Genomic DNA, 17763 nt, shown 5'->3' with positions numbered 1-17763 from the left:
CGAGATACATTAGGTTGTCTTGACATGGAATGTTTCCGCTGACTGGGACTTCATTGTCCTTGTGGTGGAGTGAAAAAGAGCTCTGCTTTTATCTCAATCACAGCCATGACCTAAATTCAAAAAGTCTGTCCTGTGATCAAGCTCAGTTTCTGATTTCCACCACTGGTGCTCAACTTTCTTCTTTCTCCAGTGACACAAAGGGAGGGAGACATTTGAGAGTATTTAATGGTAGAGACTGAAAAAGTGTGTTCCAAAAAGCTGTTGGGTAGAATAATTCATTGGTTTTTATAGTATACTTCCTCCAAGAATTTTAAAATCTAGCTAATTTTCTTTCATCTCCAAGGACAGACCAATTAAACAGGTCTTCCACCTCAAACTGTGAGCCCTGACCGCCAACCATAGGAAGCAGTGTTCTGGATCTCTAATTCAAACTCCAAAATAAATCCACTGTGGGGCCAACTAGGTATATTTAGTGAAAGCCCACCAAAGAGACAGCCCTTGGTTGTTAAGAGCTCTTGAGTCAATCTAGAAGAGCTTGCCTTCATAGTCGATTAAGGTTTCAGAGTAGCAGCCGTGTTAGTCTGTATCCGCAAAAAGAAAAGGAGTACTTGTGGCACCTTAGAGTCTAACAAATTTATTTGAGCATAAGCTTTCGTGAGATACAGTTGCATCCGAAGAAGTGAGCTGTAGCTCATGAAAGTTTATGCTCAAATAAATTTGTTAGTCTCTAAGGTGCCACAAGTACTCCTTTTCTTTTAGTCAATTAAGTCACCCAGAACAGCAAGACTTTGTGACTTCAGATCTGAAAATAATATGATCAGCTCATCCTGGTGACCTGCACAACTAAATACTTCTTCCCATTGCAATCCAGTCCAGGGACTCCTACACTTTGCTATGTAGTTTTTGACCAGTAGGATTGTCTGGTTTGTAAACATAGGTTGCAGAGTTTACATTGAATAGGTAATCCAGTAAATCCCTTGTCTTTTCTTTAGAAGTTGCTGGAGGGACCAGGTCTAAAGCTTGATTGATGAGTTATCAGTTTCCCTCGGTGAAATATAAGAGCATGTTCTTAGAATCACTGCTGCATAGGAAGCAAAGTAGAACAGTGCTGTAGGTTTATTCCATCTGAAAAATACAATTGTGGAAATATTACAGTAGCATGTAATCTCAGGTCCTCTTTGGATAGGAGAGAGTAGACAGTTTGCTTTTTGCCAAACTTTAGTCCAAAAATAATGCATTATTCAAACGATACCATCTCGTAGATCCATCAGCATATATCTGTGGAGGCTCTATAATGATGGATCTTAGGGTTGTTCCTTTTAGAGTAAAAAGAACACACATTTAAACTAGAAACTGTCCCAAACCAGAACCCCCATTCCAGCTCCCTTCACCTGTGTGAAGTCAGCATTGCCACACTAGTCTGTTTCTAGTTCGGCACTCTGGATCTGTACAACTTCCACTCCCAAACTTGAGGAAGGGTTTGGATCTGAATTTCATGGTCTAATCTAAACAATCTGTGCTTTGGTAAAACCTGCATTATATGCAAACAACTAGGGTGCACTAAAATGTGGCTAATGTTAGAAAAGTGACTGTAAAAATGACACCTGTTAGCCTATGATCAGTGACTTCCCTATCAAATTGTCTGTTCTGAATCAAAACAAGATTCAGTAAATGCCACTACTATGCAAGCATAACATGATGTCTGAAAATCAGTTACTGTATTCTGCCCCTGCCTCTGATGGGAATGAGTTATGCTTTCACTGCCTCTTACCTCAACACTTTCAATAGGTAGTCTAGAATCAAAACTTAGTTGGTAACTTAATTGATTGCATGTAGCAGAACAATTCAGCTTGGTCTTCTGCAGTGCTGGCAGAAATGAAAGCTTTTGTCAGTAAACTAAGCAGGTATTATCAAGACAATGCATCAGGAGCAGATAGGAGAAATAACAAAGTGCTGTTTTGGTAGTCACTAGTGACCAGAAGATTGATTTTGTCCATGCTACAGTTTGGACTATTCTAGCAACCACTATATTTTATTTAATTTTCCACCACCATTGGGGAGAATTTGAAAACTATGTTTTAGACCACTTAAATGTAGGCCTACACTTTAGCCAGCATTATTCTAATAAAAAAGAAATCCTTGCCCACATTTGTTAGTGGAAACCATGATAGCAATTACTATGTACTAAATACAGTTGTTGGCTCTGTGACTTCAGCCATAGTGTGGACAAGACCTAAAAGGAAATAGTTTCAGACGTAACTTCCAGTCTTCTTGTGTATGGAAGGGGAGAGGCCTAAATGGGGAATGAGAGAACTTGTAATTTAGACGTGTAACAAGTGAAATACAGGATTTTTTTTTACCTTTGTTTAATAGAGATCATCAGATTGAAGTACAATCTGAGTGCAACCATAACAACAGAGCATTCAGATTTCTCCTGATATTTAATTGAGATCAATTTAACTGAATTAATTGGGACTAAAATCTCTCATTTCACACTTTATTAAATGATTTCAGTTTCCACATTTAATACTCTTTTTCTGGGCCAACTGAATTGTCTGTATTTTTCTTCTCAAATAGTAACTTTAGTAGAAGAAACATTTCAGAAATAAGCCCATTTTGAAATTTCACCTGAAATGTTTTCACGCTGCACTAGCTTTATCGCAGTTTCCCCAAACTTCACACATTCACATGACAGCTCAGATGTAGGCCACACTGTATGTTTTATTTTAAAATGTTTGAATTATTTCTCTTATTTGCCATAACCGGCTGCTTGAGCCCTACAAAGAAAAGCTGATAGAACTGTCAAGTTCCCCCAGCTATTTCCATTCTTTGCTGCTGCTGGCCTGCCTCCATGACTCACCAGTTAGGCAGGCTGAGCAACCATGGAGGTATTCTAAGGTAGGCTGGAGGGGGCAGAGAGCAAAGCAGAGCTATCGGGGTCAATGTAGCTTTGGACCCCATCTGAGGACATGCTCACAACCTAGGTTCCCCTGCACTCAGTAACCCTTTACCTCGCCCTTTCCATGGGAGGGTCACTCTGACACATCACAGGAGACTTAACTGTGCAAGGAGAAACTATTTCTAGCTATTAGGACCTTGAAAATAAGGGTCTTGTGTTGGATCTCTGGATGCATCTTAAACTATGGAGCCTCTTCTGTGTGACTCCATAATGTAATTTTAATTATGCATAAAGGTGAACTGTTTAGCCAATTGTCATCATATAGAGGAAAAAAGTCTGGTACCATTCTGCAATGACCTGCTTGCTATATGAAGACAATCGCTTTTATGGCGATACAGACCTTTATAGAAATTTACAATTTTTATTTCTTAAATGGGTGTCTTCAAAAGTTTTTATGTAACTTATCTCTGTTAAGATGTAGATTCCAGACAACAAGCTGTTTGCCCAGTTCAATAATAGTTTAGGTACTGTAATTGCTTTGTTTTAAGAAGAATAAAAAATGGCAATGATGAAACAGATCATTGTTTGATGTTATTTTCAATTTTGCTGATAGATGAACGTTGAGTGATTATTGAAAAAGGGTCTTAGCAATCAGCTCTTTTTATAGGATTTTTATGTCTAACTTTCCATAAACTGGTGACACACAGGACCTTTTCACCCAACTTCCATGCCAACTTCCTCCAAAGTGGTCATTTGTATCCAGATTTTTGATATAGTTTGAGGAGTTGCTGATGTCAGTCTCTGGTTTGCAAACATCAAATATATTTTAAATTGCTGATTTAAGTGAAACTTTTCCAAGTTCATTATCACTAAGGATGGCCAAATTCAAATGTAATTGGATCAAGTTGCAGGGCTCCAAAATAGCTTTTACACTGGACTTGTCCAAAGTCCTTGGGGGAAGATGTTGCAAGGAGGAGTGAGCAAAGCTTGCCAACCATAAGAATCAAGGGTAAAGCTGACACCCCTAGTCTTTCAGATCAACAAGCTACTTGAGGAATAAGAGTGACGTCGCAGATCCTATAAGGCCAGTAACTTTGATGAGATGAAGTCACAAGCACCAACAAAGAGGCCACTCCGGCCTTTGATCAGTCTCCCTGCACCCAAAGAAGGTCTGCTAGCGAGAAGCACTGTGCTAGCAAAATATCACTGCTTGGCTACTTAACTGTAGATTCGGCTCCTTTTCAGAGAGTCAGATAGCCCATAAAGTCCACCTGGGGAAGGTGTCTGGCAACAGCCCTAACTTTTGTCTCATTAAATTACTCATTAGAGTGTGGTTGATGTTTTAAAAATCCTGAGACTTGAGATTGTCACCTGTAACTTCTGGTAGTTTCAAACTTTTCTTTATCAAGAGTGTATTGTTAAAGTCTGTATTCTAATATCTCCAGGCAGGAGTAGAGGGGAGAAGGGCAGAAAGGGTGAGCCAGCTCACAGAAATTTAAAATCTAAGGAGGAAGCTTTTTAATTGTCTCTGACTGTTCCAGACACTAGAGAACAATTTGCTTTCAGTATTAAGCTTCTTAACCACTCAAATTATAAACCTGATAGACATTGGTTACATTCTTTAGTTGGGATTTATAACCAAACAGCCACCTTCTCGGACTCTGTCTTAGAATTTGTAAGGATGGATGATTTAACTGCAGTCCAATATTGAGGCCAGTTTGTTAATTTTGATATTGATTTGATAGTTGTATTGCTTTATTATTTTTTTATGTATTACTGTAGCTCCCAGGAACCCTAGTTATGGACCAGGACTCCATTGTGCTTGGCACTGTGCAAACATATATCCTAGTTCATTTAATATTATTCATAATAGTTTAGTTTTGGTTACATTTTATTTTTGTGTTTTAATAAAATTTATAAAACTGATGCTGAATCACATTTCTTTCAGTTAGCAACCTGTGTCCAGAATCTTTGAGGACCTGGCTGGATACCTGCCAGTCAACCCAAAAGCCTGACAAGCTCCACTTAATTAGTCTTTGGTTCTCACAGCTACAATTACTAAATAAATACACCACCAACACCTGAACTAGAACCAAGTCTACAGATCCAAAAATCATAGGCCTCTACCTTTTTAAGACAGAAAAATCTCTCCATTATCTGGCAACTACAGCGAGGATTCTTACACACACTGCAACCAGCCATTATTAGGTAACATACTGTGAATAGGTGAGGTTCCTACACTGTCCCCCCCAAAACACAGTACACTTGCACAGCAGGGGCTTGTTGAGAATTTACTCCTGTTCCTGGGGTGTGCTTTTATTTTTCAGCTTTAGAAATGTAATATGTATAAGAAAACTTCAAGGCAGGAGTCTATTTACAGTTTTCCATTAACCCTCACTCAAACTTCTTTTCACTGTTTTATCCCTAGGGCTTCCCCCTACAAGATTTCGTGTCCTCCTCTTACCTCTATCATTTTAAAGAATCTCAGCTTTTTTTCTTCCTTAGTTGATTCTAATGAAATTCACCTCATCTAGCTACAAGCTAAATCAGCAAAATAGTTCTGCATTTCCATCCAGGGTCATAACATCCGGCATCCTGTTTCACTCTATCTGTCATACACATGCCATAACCTTTCTTCAGAAATATAACCATCATTAGTGATGTTTTTGTAATTTCAGAGCAGTTTCTTCAAATGTAACCTGAGCAGAAGTTTGCAGTAGATTTAAATATATGGGAAATTTCAAGGGGTACTAACCAGACATTTCTGAGCTAATGGAATCTAGAACACAGTTACACTTGTCAAAATTCCAAATGAATAATTTTTTACAGACTTATAACTAGTTTGACCAGTTTTCTTCAAAGTTTGCAGAAAATTCTCCTTTGTCTTCAGAGCAAACTTGTCAATTTCAGGTTAAGCTAGTTTCACTAACCAGAATTATGTAGAATCGCAAAATAAGAATCATGTTTATTTTATGTTTCAATTTACACAGACTTAAAAAAAGGGAACCTTTCCATATGCTGTAGGCACCTTTGATATAACTTCAGTGTAACATACCTATAGATCTAATGTTGCTTACCTCCTTTAAGCGCTGATAATTATAGTAGAACCTGGTTCCAATCTAAAATATTACAGATTGGTGGAGCTATGAGCATGGCTCCATAGTTTCTTTTAAAAAAAGTAGACTCTCATACTAGTCTAATTCATTTTCTTTTCAGGTTTACCTTCCACGGGTTCTTATTTTTCCCAGCAAAGTTAATAACTTGCTGAATACAGTTAGTTTTCTTATGCTTTTAGAGAACAGAGATGTTTAAATACACTTTTGGGTTTATCTGATTCTGAGCAGTCACTCAAGTAACAACTCTGGCCTTAAATTCCAACCAAAGTCAATTGGAGCTTTGTACAAAAATCAGCATAAGGATATATTCCCATAAGCTTTTTATGCAAAGAAGAATCATAGAATATCAGGGTTGGAAGGGACCTCAGGAGGTCATCTAGTCCAACCCCCTGCTCAAAGCAGGACCGATCCTCAATTAAATCATCCCAGCCAGGGCTTTGTCAAGCCTGACCTTAAAAACTTCTAAGGAAGGAGATTCCACCACCTCCCTAGGTAACGCATTCCAGTGTTTCACCACCCTCCTAGTGAAAAAGTTTTTCCTAATATCCAACCTAAATCTCCCCCACTGCAACTTGAGACCATTACTCCTTGTTCTGTCATCTGCTACAACTGAGAACAGTCTAGAGCCATCCTCTTTGGAACCCCCTTTCAGGTAGTTGAAAACAGCTATCAAATCCCCCCTCATTCTTCTCTTCCGTAGACTAAACATCCCCAGTTCCCTCAGCCTCTCCTCATAACTCATGTGTTTCAGTCCCCTAATCATTTTTGTTGCCCTCCGCTGGACTCTTTCCAATTTTTCCACATCCTTCTTGTAGTGTGGGACCCAAAACGGGACACAGTACTCCAGATGAGGCCTCACCAGTGTCGAATAGAGGGGGACGATCACGTCCCTTGATCTGCTGGCAATGCCCCTACTTATATATCCCAAAATGCCATTGGCCTTCTTGGCAACAAGGGCACACTGTTGACTCATATCCAGCTTTTTGTCCACTGTAACCCCTAGGTCCTTTTCTGCAGAACTGCTGCCGAGCCATTCAGTCCCTAGTCTGTAGCGGTGCATTGGATTCTTCCGTCCTAAGTGCAGGACTCTGCACTTGTCCTTGTTGAGCCTCATCAGATTTCTTTTGGCCCAATCCTCTAATTTGTCTAGGTCCCTCTGTATCCTATCCCTACCCTCCAGCGTATCTACCTCTCCTCCCAGTTTAGTGTCATCTGCAAACTTGCTGAGGGTTCAATCCACACCATCCTCCAGATCATTTATGAAGATATTGAACAAAACCAGCCCCAGGACCGACCCTTGGGGCACTCCACTTGATACCGGCTGCCAACTAGACAAAAGAAGAAAACAGTGTAATTTTTTTAAAATTATTATACGCAAAGGAGGCCAGAGATCTTTTAAAACTAAACAAGTTTAATCCTGGAAGACTCTGGCCCCAGTTCTGAACTGTACCTCTTTACTCCTTGGGGAATTCTGCACCAAAAAATTCAAAATTCTGCAGACAAAATTTGAAAAACTCTATAAAATTCTGCCTATTTTATTTGTCAAAATAACACAATATAATCACACCAGTTTCAATTATTTTGGTAATTTATTTCAAAATACCGGTCAGCAAGTATGTCTGTCACAGTGCAAGTAAAGTAAAAAAAAGGTGCAAATAATGTTTTTTTGACAAATAGATTCCTTACTAGGCATATTAATACAGAACTTTGAGTAATTAATTTGAACTACAATACAGAAACATATTTCCTGCGCTCCTCAGAAGCAGTGCAAAGGCTTGTGGGAGTTGGGGGTAATGGAGGACCTGAGGGAGAGGGAAGGATTGTGGGAGTGAACCTGGAGGGTTGCTGGGTGTGGGTGGGAGAAGTATGGAACAGGATTTTTTGCAGGGAAAGGGAGGAATTATTAGGTAGTTGGTGAGCCTCCCCACATCCCGAGCCTCTCCCATTCAGTCAGGCACATCTGCCCATGTCCCTGCACCCCACCCACCCCCATGTGGCCCTTCAGCACCCCTCCCATTCAGCCCCTGGCTCAATGCTGTCACCCCGCTAGCTCATGAGTGCACTCCCCATTTGTTTCCCCGCCACTAGCCCTTCTGAACCCCAGCAGCCCTGTGTGCCCCACTCTGTCTGTCCTAAGCTGGCTCTGCAGGCAGGGTGCTGTGATGAATGCAGCTGGCTGCTGGCTGTTCTGGGGCCACAGCGGCCTGTGGGGGGTGAAAGGTAGAACTTCAGCACTTCTTGGGCAGAATGTATATTTTGCTTGAAAAATTTTTTTTGCACCAGACATGAATTCTGCACATGTTCAGTGGTGCAGAGGTCCCTCAGGAGTACCTCTTAGAAGGTACAGCCTAAGCAAAGAGATCAAGGAGATGAGAGGGAAAGGGGGCTGTAATTCTCTGTTGCACCTCTCAGATCCTGAGCATACCTGTAGCCTAAGACAGCTACCCCCCAAAGACTGCTCTGATTAATGGCAATTTTGAACAACCTCCTATGGGCCACTCTGCCAGTCTAGAGAATAGTTGGAGTGCTTTGAGCTCAGCCACATTCCCCTGCCCCCCATGTCTGACGTGCCCCTGTGCCACAGGCATCATGCCACCAGGTCAGTGCTGCCAGAAAAGCCCCTTAAGAGAATATTCCTTGGTGGGGTCAGATAAACCAGTTCTTTGGCCACTTTACAGCAGCTGAGCCAACAAAAACAGAGCTATAGCAGGCTGCTTTATGGATGGCTAGGTAACTAACAAAATCATGATATCACAAGTACCAAGAGAAATACAGTGATTTAGTCAGATTGTTCAAAACTGGATTTAACACCTATTTAACTTCAAATACCAGGTGAGCAATTGGGAGAAGAGATCTCTTTGCAAAAGGCTGAATACCCTATGTAGCCCATGAATGGAGGGCTCAGAGAGCTCCCACTCTAGCTCATTAGTTCTCCAGCAAAAATAGGAAAGACAAAGATTTGAAATTGCTGATATTTTTACAGCAAAAGAAGGAAAACAAGGAAAAAATCTTAAGAATCTTTCAGACTTCTTTATATAATAAAAAACAAATTAGCGCATGCATTTATTCTCTCTCCCTCCCCCCCGCTTGGGGAAAATTTGGACAAGTTACCTATATTTGCTGTGCCTCAGTTTCTCCTATCTGCTGACTGGGGATAACTTGTTTTAATTAATTTAATGTGTGTAAAATGCTGTGAGATTCTGAAGAGGGCAGGAGTTCTAGAATTACTATTTTATTCTGTCAGTTGGTGTATCTCTTCCATAGCCACATTTCATGTTTGCTAGCTTAGAAGTGTCCTTCTGGGCTTTGGTCTGATTAAACATTTTGATTTCTCTGCTATGGTGAAATCTGCCATCTGCCTTTTCATGTCTGTTGCGCTAGTGTGTGTGCCTTTCTCTCACCCATTCTGAGGTCATTGTTTTGCCCTGTTTAGGCTATTGTAATGCCCTTTTTGTTTGTTTCCCTGTATGCATCATTAAAACTTCAGCTGGTACCAAATTCTGTTGCTAGGTTTCCATCTAGTGTAAGCAGGTACCAAGATTATGCATCAGGAGCAGATATGGATAAGCAGAGCAAGGTTACAGCAGCAGTTCTGACTCGGTTACACTCTCTCTGCCTGTCACATTCAGAATCAGACTCAAGATGCTGCTCTTGACCTATAAATCCCTTCCGAATCTTGACCAGATTATGCTCTCTCTGGGCTGCTCACACCTACCCTTCCTAGGGCTGGCTCTGAGGTCATTATCTGCTGGCCTGTTTATCTCACTGGCACCTAATTATGCTGCAGAGTATGTCTGCCATTTCAGTTATTACATCTCTCTGAAAATGCCAGTCAAAAGGTATCCAGCATAGACACCGTTTCAGACAAAATCGAAGAGTAAAATCTTTCCCCTTTGCATCCAATTGTTAATGTGGCATTACAGGTTGTGTAATTAAAATATATTACAATATTAGTAAGTTTCTTTAAGGTTTGATGGCATACTGAGATGCTACGTATGTTGAATTTCTGGTGAATAGCTTATATCAGTATGATTAATCTATCTTTTACCTAATAAATCATAACAGCTCTTTCACAGACAATAGTTACATGTTTTGTTTGCAGATGTACATAGCCTTTTTGGTATTGCATACTCACCATGGCTCTGATCTGTACAGTGACAAGCATGCACAGAAATGTTGAGGAGTTAGAACTCATGTTGATGTTTCCCGCCTCTCCTAAGTCAGTATTTAAAACAAAAAAACAAAACTGAAAGAAAATGTAAACAAGATGATCAGTACATGCATATTATGTACCTCTGGTCTCAATTATATTTTAGAAGAAAAACAGTCTTTGGTATATAATTCGTTCTTTAAAAATCATTTCAGAGAAGTCCAATTACAAAATAATAAAAATGTACAGGAAAGTTTTAAAATGTGTATTGTATGGTTATGAAAAATGCTATAATATTCTCTTAAAAGTGTGGTTTCTTATTGCTTTTGGAGAGAGGAAGTATTAAAAAGTCTTTAAGTTAATATGTCTGTTCTAGGCTTCCTATATTTTTTTGTACTACAGTCAAAAGCATACAACCAGACAATACCTAAATATATTGTTTTCAACATGACAAAGTTACATAAGAAGAGAATCCCCTTGCACTTAAAGAAAAATGCAATTATTTTCTATTCTGAATCTCCAGACTGCTGTTTTAAAAAATCATATCTGATTATTTGCTCAGCAGAAGATTATTGAGTTGATTTAGCTGTGATTTTACTTAACAAAATTTCAACTGAATTCCTACTGTGGAGTCCAAAAAAGGTAGAGATATAAATGATACATTCAAACTGTGATTTTTGTGAACAGGGCCATCAATGCACCCCTCAGAGCTAATAGCGGAGATGAGAAACAGTGGGTTTGCACTGAAACAAAATGTACTGGGGAGAAACTTGACCGCAAATGATCCATCACAGGTAATGATCTTTTTATCAGTAAGCTGAAAATGTCTGTAAATCTAAATGTGATTGCTTGTGAATTGCGACTTAACATTTTTTCCAATATGCATATCCATAGGAAAGCTGGATAGATCTAGCAGTGGAAAATACCTTGAAATGTATTGTGTTTTGCTGCTTAGTTTTAGCCAAAGTGACAAATCTGAAATGATTTTTTTAAGGCCACAGTTTAATAAATTAAATGTCTCCTCTGGATGACTAGAAACTGAATATGTCCCAGAAGGGATGATTTGCGCTCCTGCAACATGCATCTGATGTGATACGTGCTGCCTGCAGGCTTACCCCTGAACTGGCTTTGGATGAAACCAGAGGAAAGCATGCAAAAAATAACTCTCTCTATTTAAAGCTTTTTATGTTAATTTAGTTTTATTATATCATTTTTATTTACAAGACTTTAAATATGTAATTGTACTTCTTTAGACTTTCACATAGTGCCTATTTCAGACTTGTAGGTGCCTTAACAAAAATGTGAAATGCATAATGTATATACACTATCCAAAATAGCAAGCCCACCATAAAGCCACCTCACTCATATAGCAAGATAACTGAACTACCAGGCAACCAAGTACGGGGGGGCGGGATGACTTGCGAATCAGGGACTGGACCGTACCTTGCAACCCTTCCTAAAAATCCTGAGTAAACAGACAACTGCTTATGTTCCTTTTTATGCACATACGCAGCACTCTTTGTCTCCTGAGTACATAATTTCCTGTAAAGGCAATCTAGTTTATGAGATTAGTGTTAAATGTGTTGCAAAGTTCTCACCGGTTTTTTAGAAAAGTCGCATATGGAGAACTTATGTCCTAGTTTCTGCCCTGTTGTTGCTCATGAGTTAAAATTAAAAATGTGAAGAGTAAGAAATTGGGTATTCCAGATGCATGTAATTTGAAAGGAAGGGGGTCTTAAGAATTCCTAAATTTAAATCTGACCTGATTTTTAGTACTGTGTTGTTGTTGTGGGTAGAAAATACAGTTGCAACATATTGTATTTGTATAGCACTTTACAGACAATAATTTAAGCATTATGGCACACTTGTGAGGTGGATGGGTATAACACCCATTTTTCAGTGAGTAAGCTCATGTAGAAAAAGGTTAAGTGATTTGCCTAAATTTCTTTGTGGTTCAGTGGGACTTGCAGTTTCCCATCCACCAACCAATGCTTCCATCTCTTACACTAGACAGAACTCAGGAAAGCTTTCCCTAAATGACTTAGCCTGTGGAAACATTATAGTGTTCACATTATGGTGCTATATGGTTCCTGTACTCTGACACCCAACTCCTTTTAAACCAATATAGATTCCTTCTTTGTAGCAAGCTAACTGCTTATCTTCTCAAGGTTGCTATTGGGGGTGTATGTGTGTGTGTTCATATACATAAAATCAAATTCTCACACACCTTTTAATGTTCATAATATTTTAATACAGGAATCATTAATTTGAAATGCCACCTTATTTTTATTTAAGGATATGGTATCTTATTACTTTTTCTCTTTATAGGAATTTGTTGCAAGTGAAGGAGAAGATGACCCAGAAGTTGAATTTTTAAAATCGCTGTCAACTAAACAAAAACAGAAACTTCTGAGGTAATTTTATCGCAGTTGCATGGCACTTATTCCTATGAGTTTAGCAATATATAGCCAATAGCTTTTAACTACAGTTTTCCATCTACTGAAAAAAAATCAATTTAAATTAATCTACACTTGACTACCACACTTCGTATTATGCAGCATGCTTATTCATCATTTTGTAATCCAATTGTAATGCAGTTTTAATGGCTTTATTTTCACTTCATATTTAACTTTGAATGCTGTGACACAGACACTAACTTTGTATATGCATCAGTTCACAGAGGACAATGTCAATTGCTATTTTAAAATATTTTACACTCCATTGTTTACCATGCTCTCTTCCAAGATTGAAAATTACATTTCTTTCCTTATTGATTTTGCACTTGGCAAAGCTTGACGTACTTCCTTTGTTCCTAAGGGAGCTAAACTTAACCTTTCTTCTGTGTATCAGCAGTGGTGTTACAGTTTACCATAGCCCTAGAATTAGGATTAGCCAGCAGAGGGAGTGCAGGATATTTTTATGGTTTCCGAACAAAGTTTGTTTTTTCTCTGCTGCTGCCTTGTTGCTTTCATATGCTGAAGGGGAAAGAAGGTTTTACATTTCTTCTCTAATTTTGTGTGTCCTTATTAACCAATTTTGAATCACTGGCTGATAGATGACACAGACATCACTCTTATTTATTTAAATATAATAACTTAAAGAAAAGTTAAAAGAGCACTCTGTGAGCATTGTGAGGTCCAAAAGTGTAATTAACTTTAAATAAGGAAAACAGTTTACACTATTTATGAAGGATAATTGTGTGTGTGTGTGTATATTACACACACACACACTCTCTCTCTCTCTCTATATATATATATGCATGCATGTGGTTTCAGTAATTTAACCTTTAATAATTTTGTTTGGATTTCTAATGTCCCAAACACACAGTTTAAATTACTGTATATTTTTAAATGCTTCAGTTTAGCTAAGTGTTTAGGTCCTCAGTGATTTTAAGCTTCTTAATTTGTTTTAAATCCAATGAAGGCAGTCTAGGTAGCATGTCAAATGTAGTGGCTGACTCATTGATAAGAATTAACAAAATAAGAGTGACCAAGGGCTTAAAATTACAAAACTGGGCAAAAGCAGTTGAAATGAAAATAAATGTGTTTGCTTGCCTGATAGAACAGTGTACTGTTGACTAGACATTTTACACCTCTGTTTATGACTGAACAGATGATAAGAACAGCTTTCTGGAGAACTAACATCGGGGGGAGATTCTGAAAGGCACATGTAGCAGATAGGCTCCTAACTTCCACTGAGGGCCATTGGGAGTTGGGCGCCTAACTGCTATTTGTGCCTTTGAAAATTTTCCTTGTTATATTACAGAGTCAAACCAACAGAGCCAGCTCAAAAACATCAACTGGTTGCACTACCAGTTGTAAGGCCCAGGTTCACATTTCTTACCCTCACCTTCCTAAATGTGGTCCATTAAAAATTACTTCTTTGTAGTTCTGAGGGATGGCTAAATGGGAGCTACATTTTAAATACTTCAGTTTAGTCTGAGATCAGAAATTTAAAGCCAAAAGTTCAACATGCTTCGTAAAAAAATGTTGCGTGTTTACTGCGTACTGTCGTTTTAAGTATTGACTGCACAAGAAGGCAGTGGTGCTACATTTTACCTATCTTTAAATGTTTGATTGATCTTTTTTATTTTCAAAATAAAAGGAAATTGGATCGTCTGGAGAAGAAAAAGAGGAAAGACAGAAAGAAGAAAAAGCAGCAAAAGAAGAAAAGCAAACGTAAACACAAGAAACATAAGATCAGCTCCTCTTCTTCCTCCTCCAGTGAGACTTCAGTAAGCAGCAGTGATAGTGAGACTGACAGCAAAGCCATACAAAAGAAGATGTATTCTAAGAAAAGAAAAAAAGACAAGTTTTCAGGGGCTAACAGCAGTGATTCAGAAGGGAAGACAAAGACTAAGAAGGAAAAACTTTATGAACAACCCTCCAGTAGTCACGGTAACAAGGACAAAGATAGGGAGAAGTGTAGACTTTTAAAGCAAGATAGTTCTGGGGAGAACAACAAATGGAGCTCCTGTGAGAGTGAAAGAAAGTCCAAAAGCAGAAACCAGAGCACAGACAAGAGAGAAACTGAAAGAAATGAGAGGGATAGCAGAAGCCAAAGCAAGGATGAGAGGAGCGGGAGAAGCTCTTGCACAAGTCACAGCAATTACAAGCAAAGGCAGATAAGAAGACGACCAAGTCGAAGCCCCAGTGAAGAGCAGCACAGGAAAAATGAAACCAGAAGCCACAGCACAGATGCGTACAGAGAGAAAAAATGTAGAGAGAGCGGTGGAGACTGGTGCAGTAAAGTGGACCATAAGGAAAGAGGCAGAAACAGCAGAAGCAGAGAGAGAAAATATAAATAGTGTGGGTGACTGGTGCAAACACATCTTCCTTTTGGTTGAGTACCTTTAACCAGGGTTCAGTCAGGCATTGCTTTCTTTTTAAGAAGTTACTTTTCATTTTCCAATTCTTGTAAATTGTCATGTCCTGCAAAACAGCATCAAATCCATTCATTATTTGGGGATATTTGTAAGTTAGATATAAATATTATGGTATTTTTGTAGATATATTTTTGTTGGTGAATGTTTCTTGTATTTGTGTAACAAGCCCTAGACTTTTTGTAAATTATACTTCCTTTGTTCAGAAATATTTTTAAAATACCAGTGCATGATGTGTTAACGTTTTGTAGAGTATTATTTCTTCTTGCTTCTGAGATGTAACACTTTTGGAGGAGCATGGGGTAATTTTGGAAGAGTCCCAGGATTTGTATAACAATGCCAAACATTATTTGACATAATTCAGGATAAAAATCACTGCTTCAGACTTGATTATTTTTGTACTGAAACTTTTTCAGAGGTTTCACATAAGAGGGCAATTTCACCAGTTAAAACAACAGACAGACATATTTCCACATAAGTGTATAGCCAACATTTTTTGACCTCCTGCAGTATCTAACTTAATCAGGTCTATCTAAACATCTTGAATCCCTGTTGGTAGATGCTAGTACAGTGTTGTTATTGTTCAAGAATTTCTCAAGACATGAAAAGAATATTCACCCTTTCAGCTGTTTCCAAGGTATCTCATTGTGTGCAATAGAAAGTTAAGGCAAATGCTCATTCTTGTGTTGTCATGCAGCAGTTTACTTAACAGTTGTGGGATTTCCCCCCCATATGTCATGAGGATGAACTACCTTAATAAACTGTTACTTTCTATAAGCAGTATGAATCGCCTAATTTTCCAGAGTCCCTAAGTCATTTCAAAGGCACAGGCAGGAAAACCACATGTTTTTCTGCTGCAAGGAGAATGTCTTTACGGTTTTTAAGAACATGGAAAATGGTTGAGTTAGCAGTAAAATGGTGCAATCAGGCTCAGGCAAGTAAGTTTTTCCCCTCTTCACTACAAATGGAGGGTTGTAGTTCTTTAGCTGTCCCACCTGCACATCTTAAAACTGCCAGGCAAAAGCTTTAAATATCATATGGAGTTAAAATGCTGTAGACGTGATTTGACCTTTTAAACACGTTTGAAAGTTTTCACCCTTTCAAACATGTCAGGCTTTTCTTCTTTAAATACTTGCACCAGCTTGCCCCTTAGGCCCTTGGCAGTGCTGATATAAATGGGAATTGAGGGCACTCAGCACTTGGAAGGATTGGGCCCTAAATTGATCCATAGTATTTGCTTGTAAAAGCTGTCATTTAAAAGGGACAAGAGGCAAATTTGATAAACTTGGGGGGAATCTTTAACAAATAAACCAAACTGTTGGGAGAAATGTTGGGACTCACTCTGACTGCCCAGTGGTAAGATGTAACCTTTTAAAGCGCATTCCATTTGACTCACAGAATATTAACAAAGTACTCTCAGGCATATCCACCTAAATATTGGGGGTGAGGCACCAACAGAATCAGGCACCTTTGCTACCAAGTGGCATTTATTTTGTTTCAAAAGGTCTGTAAAACACTGTGCACCAGTCTGGAAAAAACACACAGCAGCCTGGATACAAGGTAGAAGCCAGGGTTGCTCTCTCCAATGTTTGGGTAGTTGGGGAAATGGCCTGTTTTGGTATCCCATTGATTCATTTTAAACTGTGTGTTTTGAACCCAGTTTGAAAGGGCACAAGGAATAACAACCAGCAGGATGTGATGCTCTTCTCTCTGAAGAGCTCAGTCTGTCTCTCCATGAATGTGCAGTGTATTTTGTTGCACATGACAGACACAGGGCCTTGGATCTGCACTAGTGGCTTGCCAGCCTTGCAGCTTGGCTGTAATACAGCTACTAACTTTCTGGTGCAGACAGAAGGAGGAAGGGCTCAGCCTTTGGATCTGCACTAGTGGCTTGCCAGCCTCTATTTGTAGTAGGCATTTGTGTAGGCTGTGTGTGTTTGATTTCTGTTTGCAGGCACTTCCTAAAGTGTATCCGGAGCATCTGACACTGCCTTTGTGCCTGCAAGGAGCAGGTATTAGTCTGTGGTTAAGTGGTGTGTATCTGTTCTGCTGGCTGGCTGTTCCCTGTCTGCAACCTGGAAAAGACAGAAACAAGCAATGTAATCTTGGAAATATATGGGTAAGAGGCAACATAGGGCAGGCTGATAAATCCAGTATTTTTGTTAGTTACCTGTTCTTCTGCCTTCAGCAGCAAGCGGAGGCAGCTTTGGGAAAGGATTCACACTGGGTCAGGCGAAGAGCCTTGTTGCCCTTAACATTTTCTTTAGCTCAGTTCAAACTGACAACCCAAGGGAGGGGCTGGGAGCAGCCCCAGCTCCCTGTTTGGCAAAGCTGCTCTTGAGAAGGGCCTGATTTGCTTACCTGAGGCTACAGAGCTTTTAAAGGAGGGCAACCAGGGTGCCTCAAACCTAGCGCAAAGGGGCCAGGATTCCAGAGCGGCCTGTTGTCAAAAGCCTCGAGGGAGCAGCTTGAGCTTGGCCTCCAAGCCCTGCGGGGCAGCAGGAGACCTTCCTTGTTCCTGCTCAGAGCGGAGGGAGCGCGCTGGCGCGCCGGCCCTTGGCGTCCACGGCACCTTCTACTCCCGCCCCAGAGCTCCAGACACACACAGCGCGCGGGTGCCCCTGACGCCGCGCATTGGCTCTTCCACGCAGCCCGCCCGAGGCCGCCGAGCCCCGGGAAGCGTCGCCCCACGGCTACTGCGCGCGCAGGGGATGGT

General features: G+C 39.8%; 1 protein-coding gene and 1 long non-coding RNA gene across 3 annotated transcripts in view; one reads left to right on the top strand and one right to left on the bottom strand.

The window, feature by feature from the left end:
* Positions 1 to 15824, top strand: part of CIRSR (corepressor of RBPJ and splicing regulator) — a 44636-nt gene extending 28812 nt beyond the window's left edge. For both annotated transcript variants that reach the window (XM_048869972.2, XM_048869971.2), the window contains exons 8-10: positions 10853 to 10959; positions 12494 to 12579; positions 14270 to 15824. In XM_048869972.2, coding sequence (XP_048725929.1) covers positions 10853 to 10959; positions 12494 to 12579; positions 14270 to 14972 — 896 coding nt within the window. In that variant the 3' untranslated portion in view covers positions 14973 to 15824. The remainder of the gene's footprint in view (positions 1 to 10852; positions 10960 to 12493; positions 12580 to 14269) is intronic.
* LOC142068547 (uncharacterized) lies at positions 741 to 17712 on the bottom strand. Its single transcript, XR_012664381.1, has 3 exons — positions 17409 to 17712; positions 10151 to 10261; positions 741 to 1125 (listed from the first exon to the last, which is right to left on the bottom strand). It is a non-coding gene; the product is annotated as an uncharacterized LOC142068547 (long non-coding RNA).
* Positions 17713 to 17763: the final 51 nt, after the last annotated feature.

This window comes from Caretta caretta, chromosome 11 (genome assembly GCF_965140235.1).
Source record: "Caretta caretta isolate rCarCar2 chromosome 11, rCarCar1.hap1, whole genome shotgun sequence".
NCBI lineage: Eukaryota > Metazoa > Chordata > Testudines > Cheloniidae > Caretta > Caretta caretta.
Note: the sequence above shows the minus strand (reverse complement) of the source record. Positions and strands in the feature narration are given on the sequence as shown.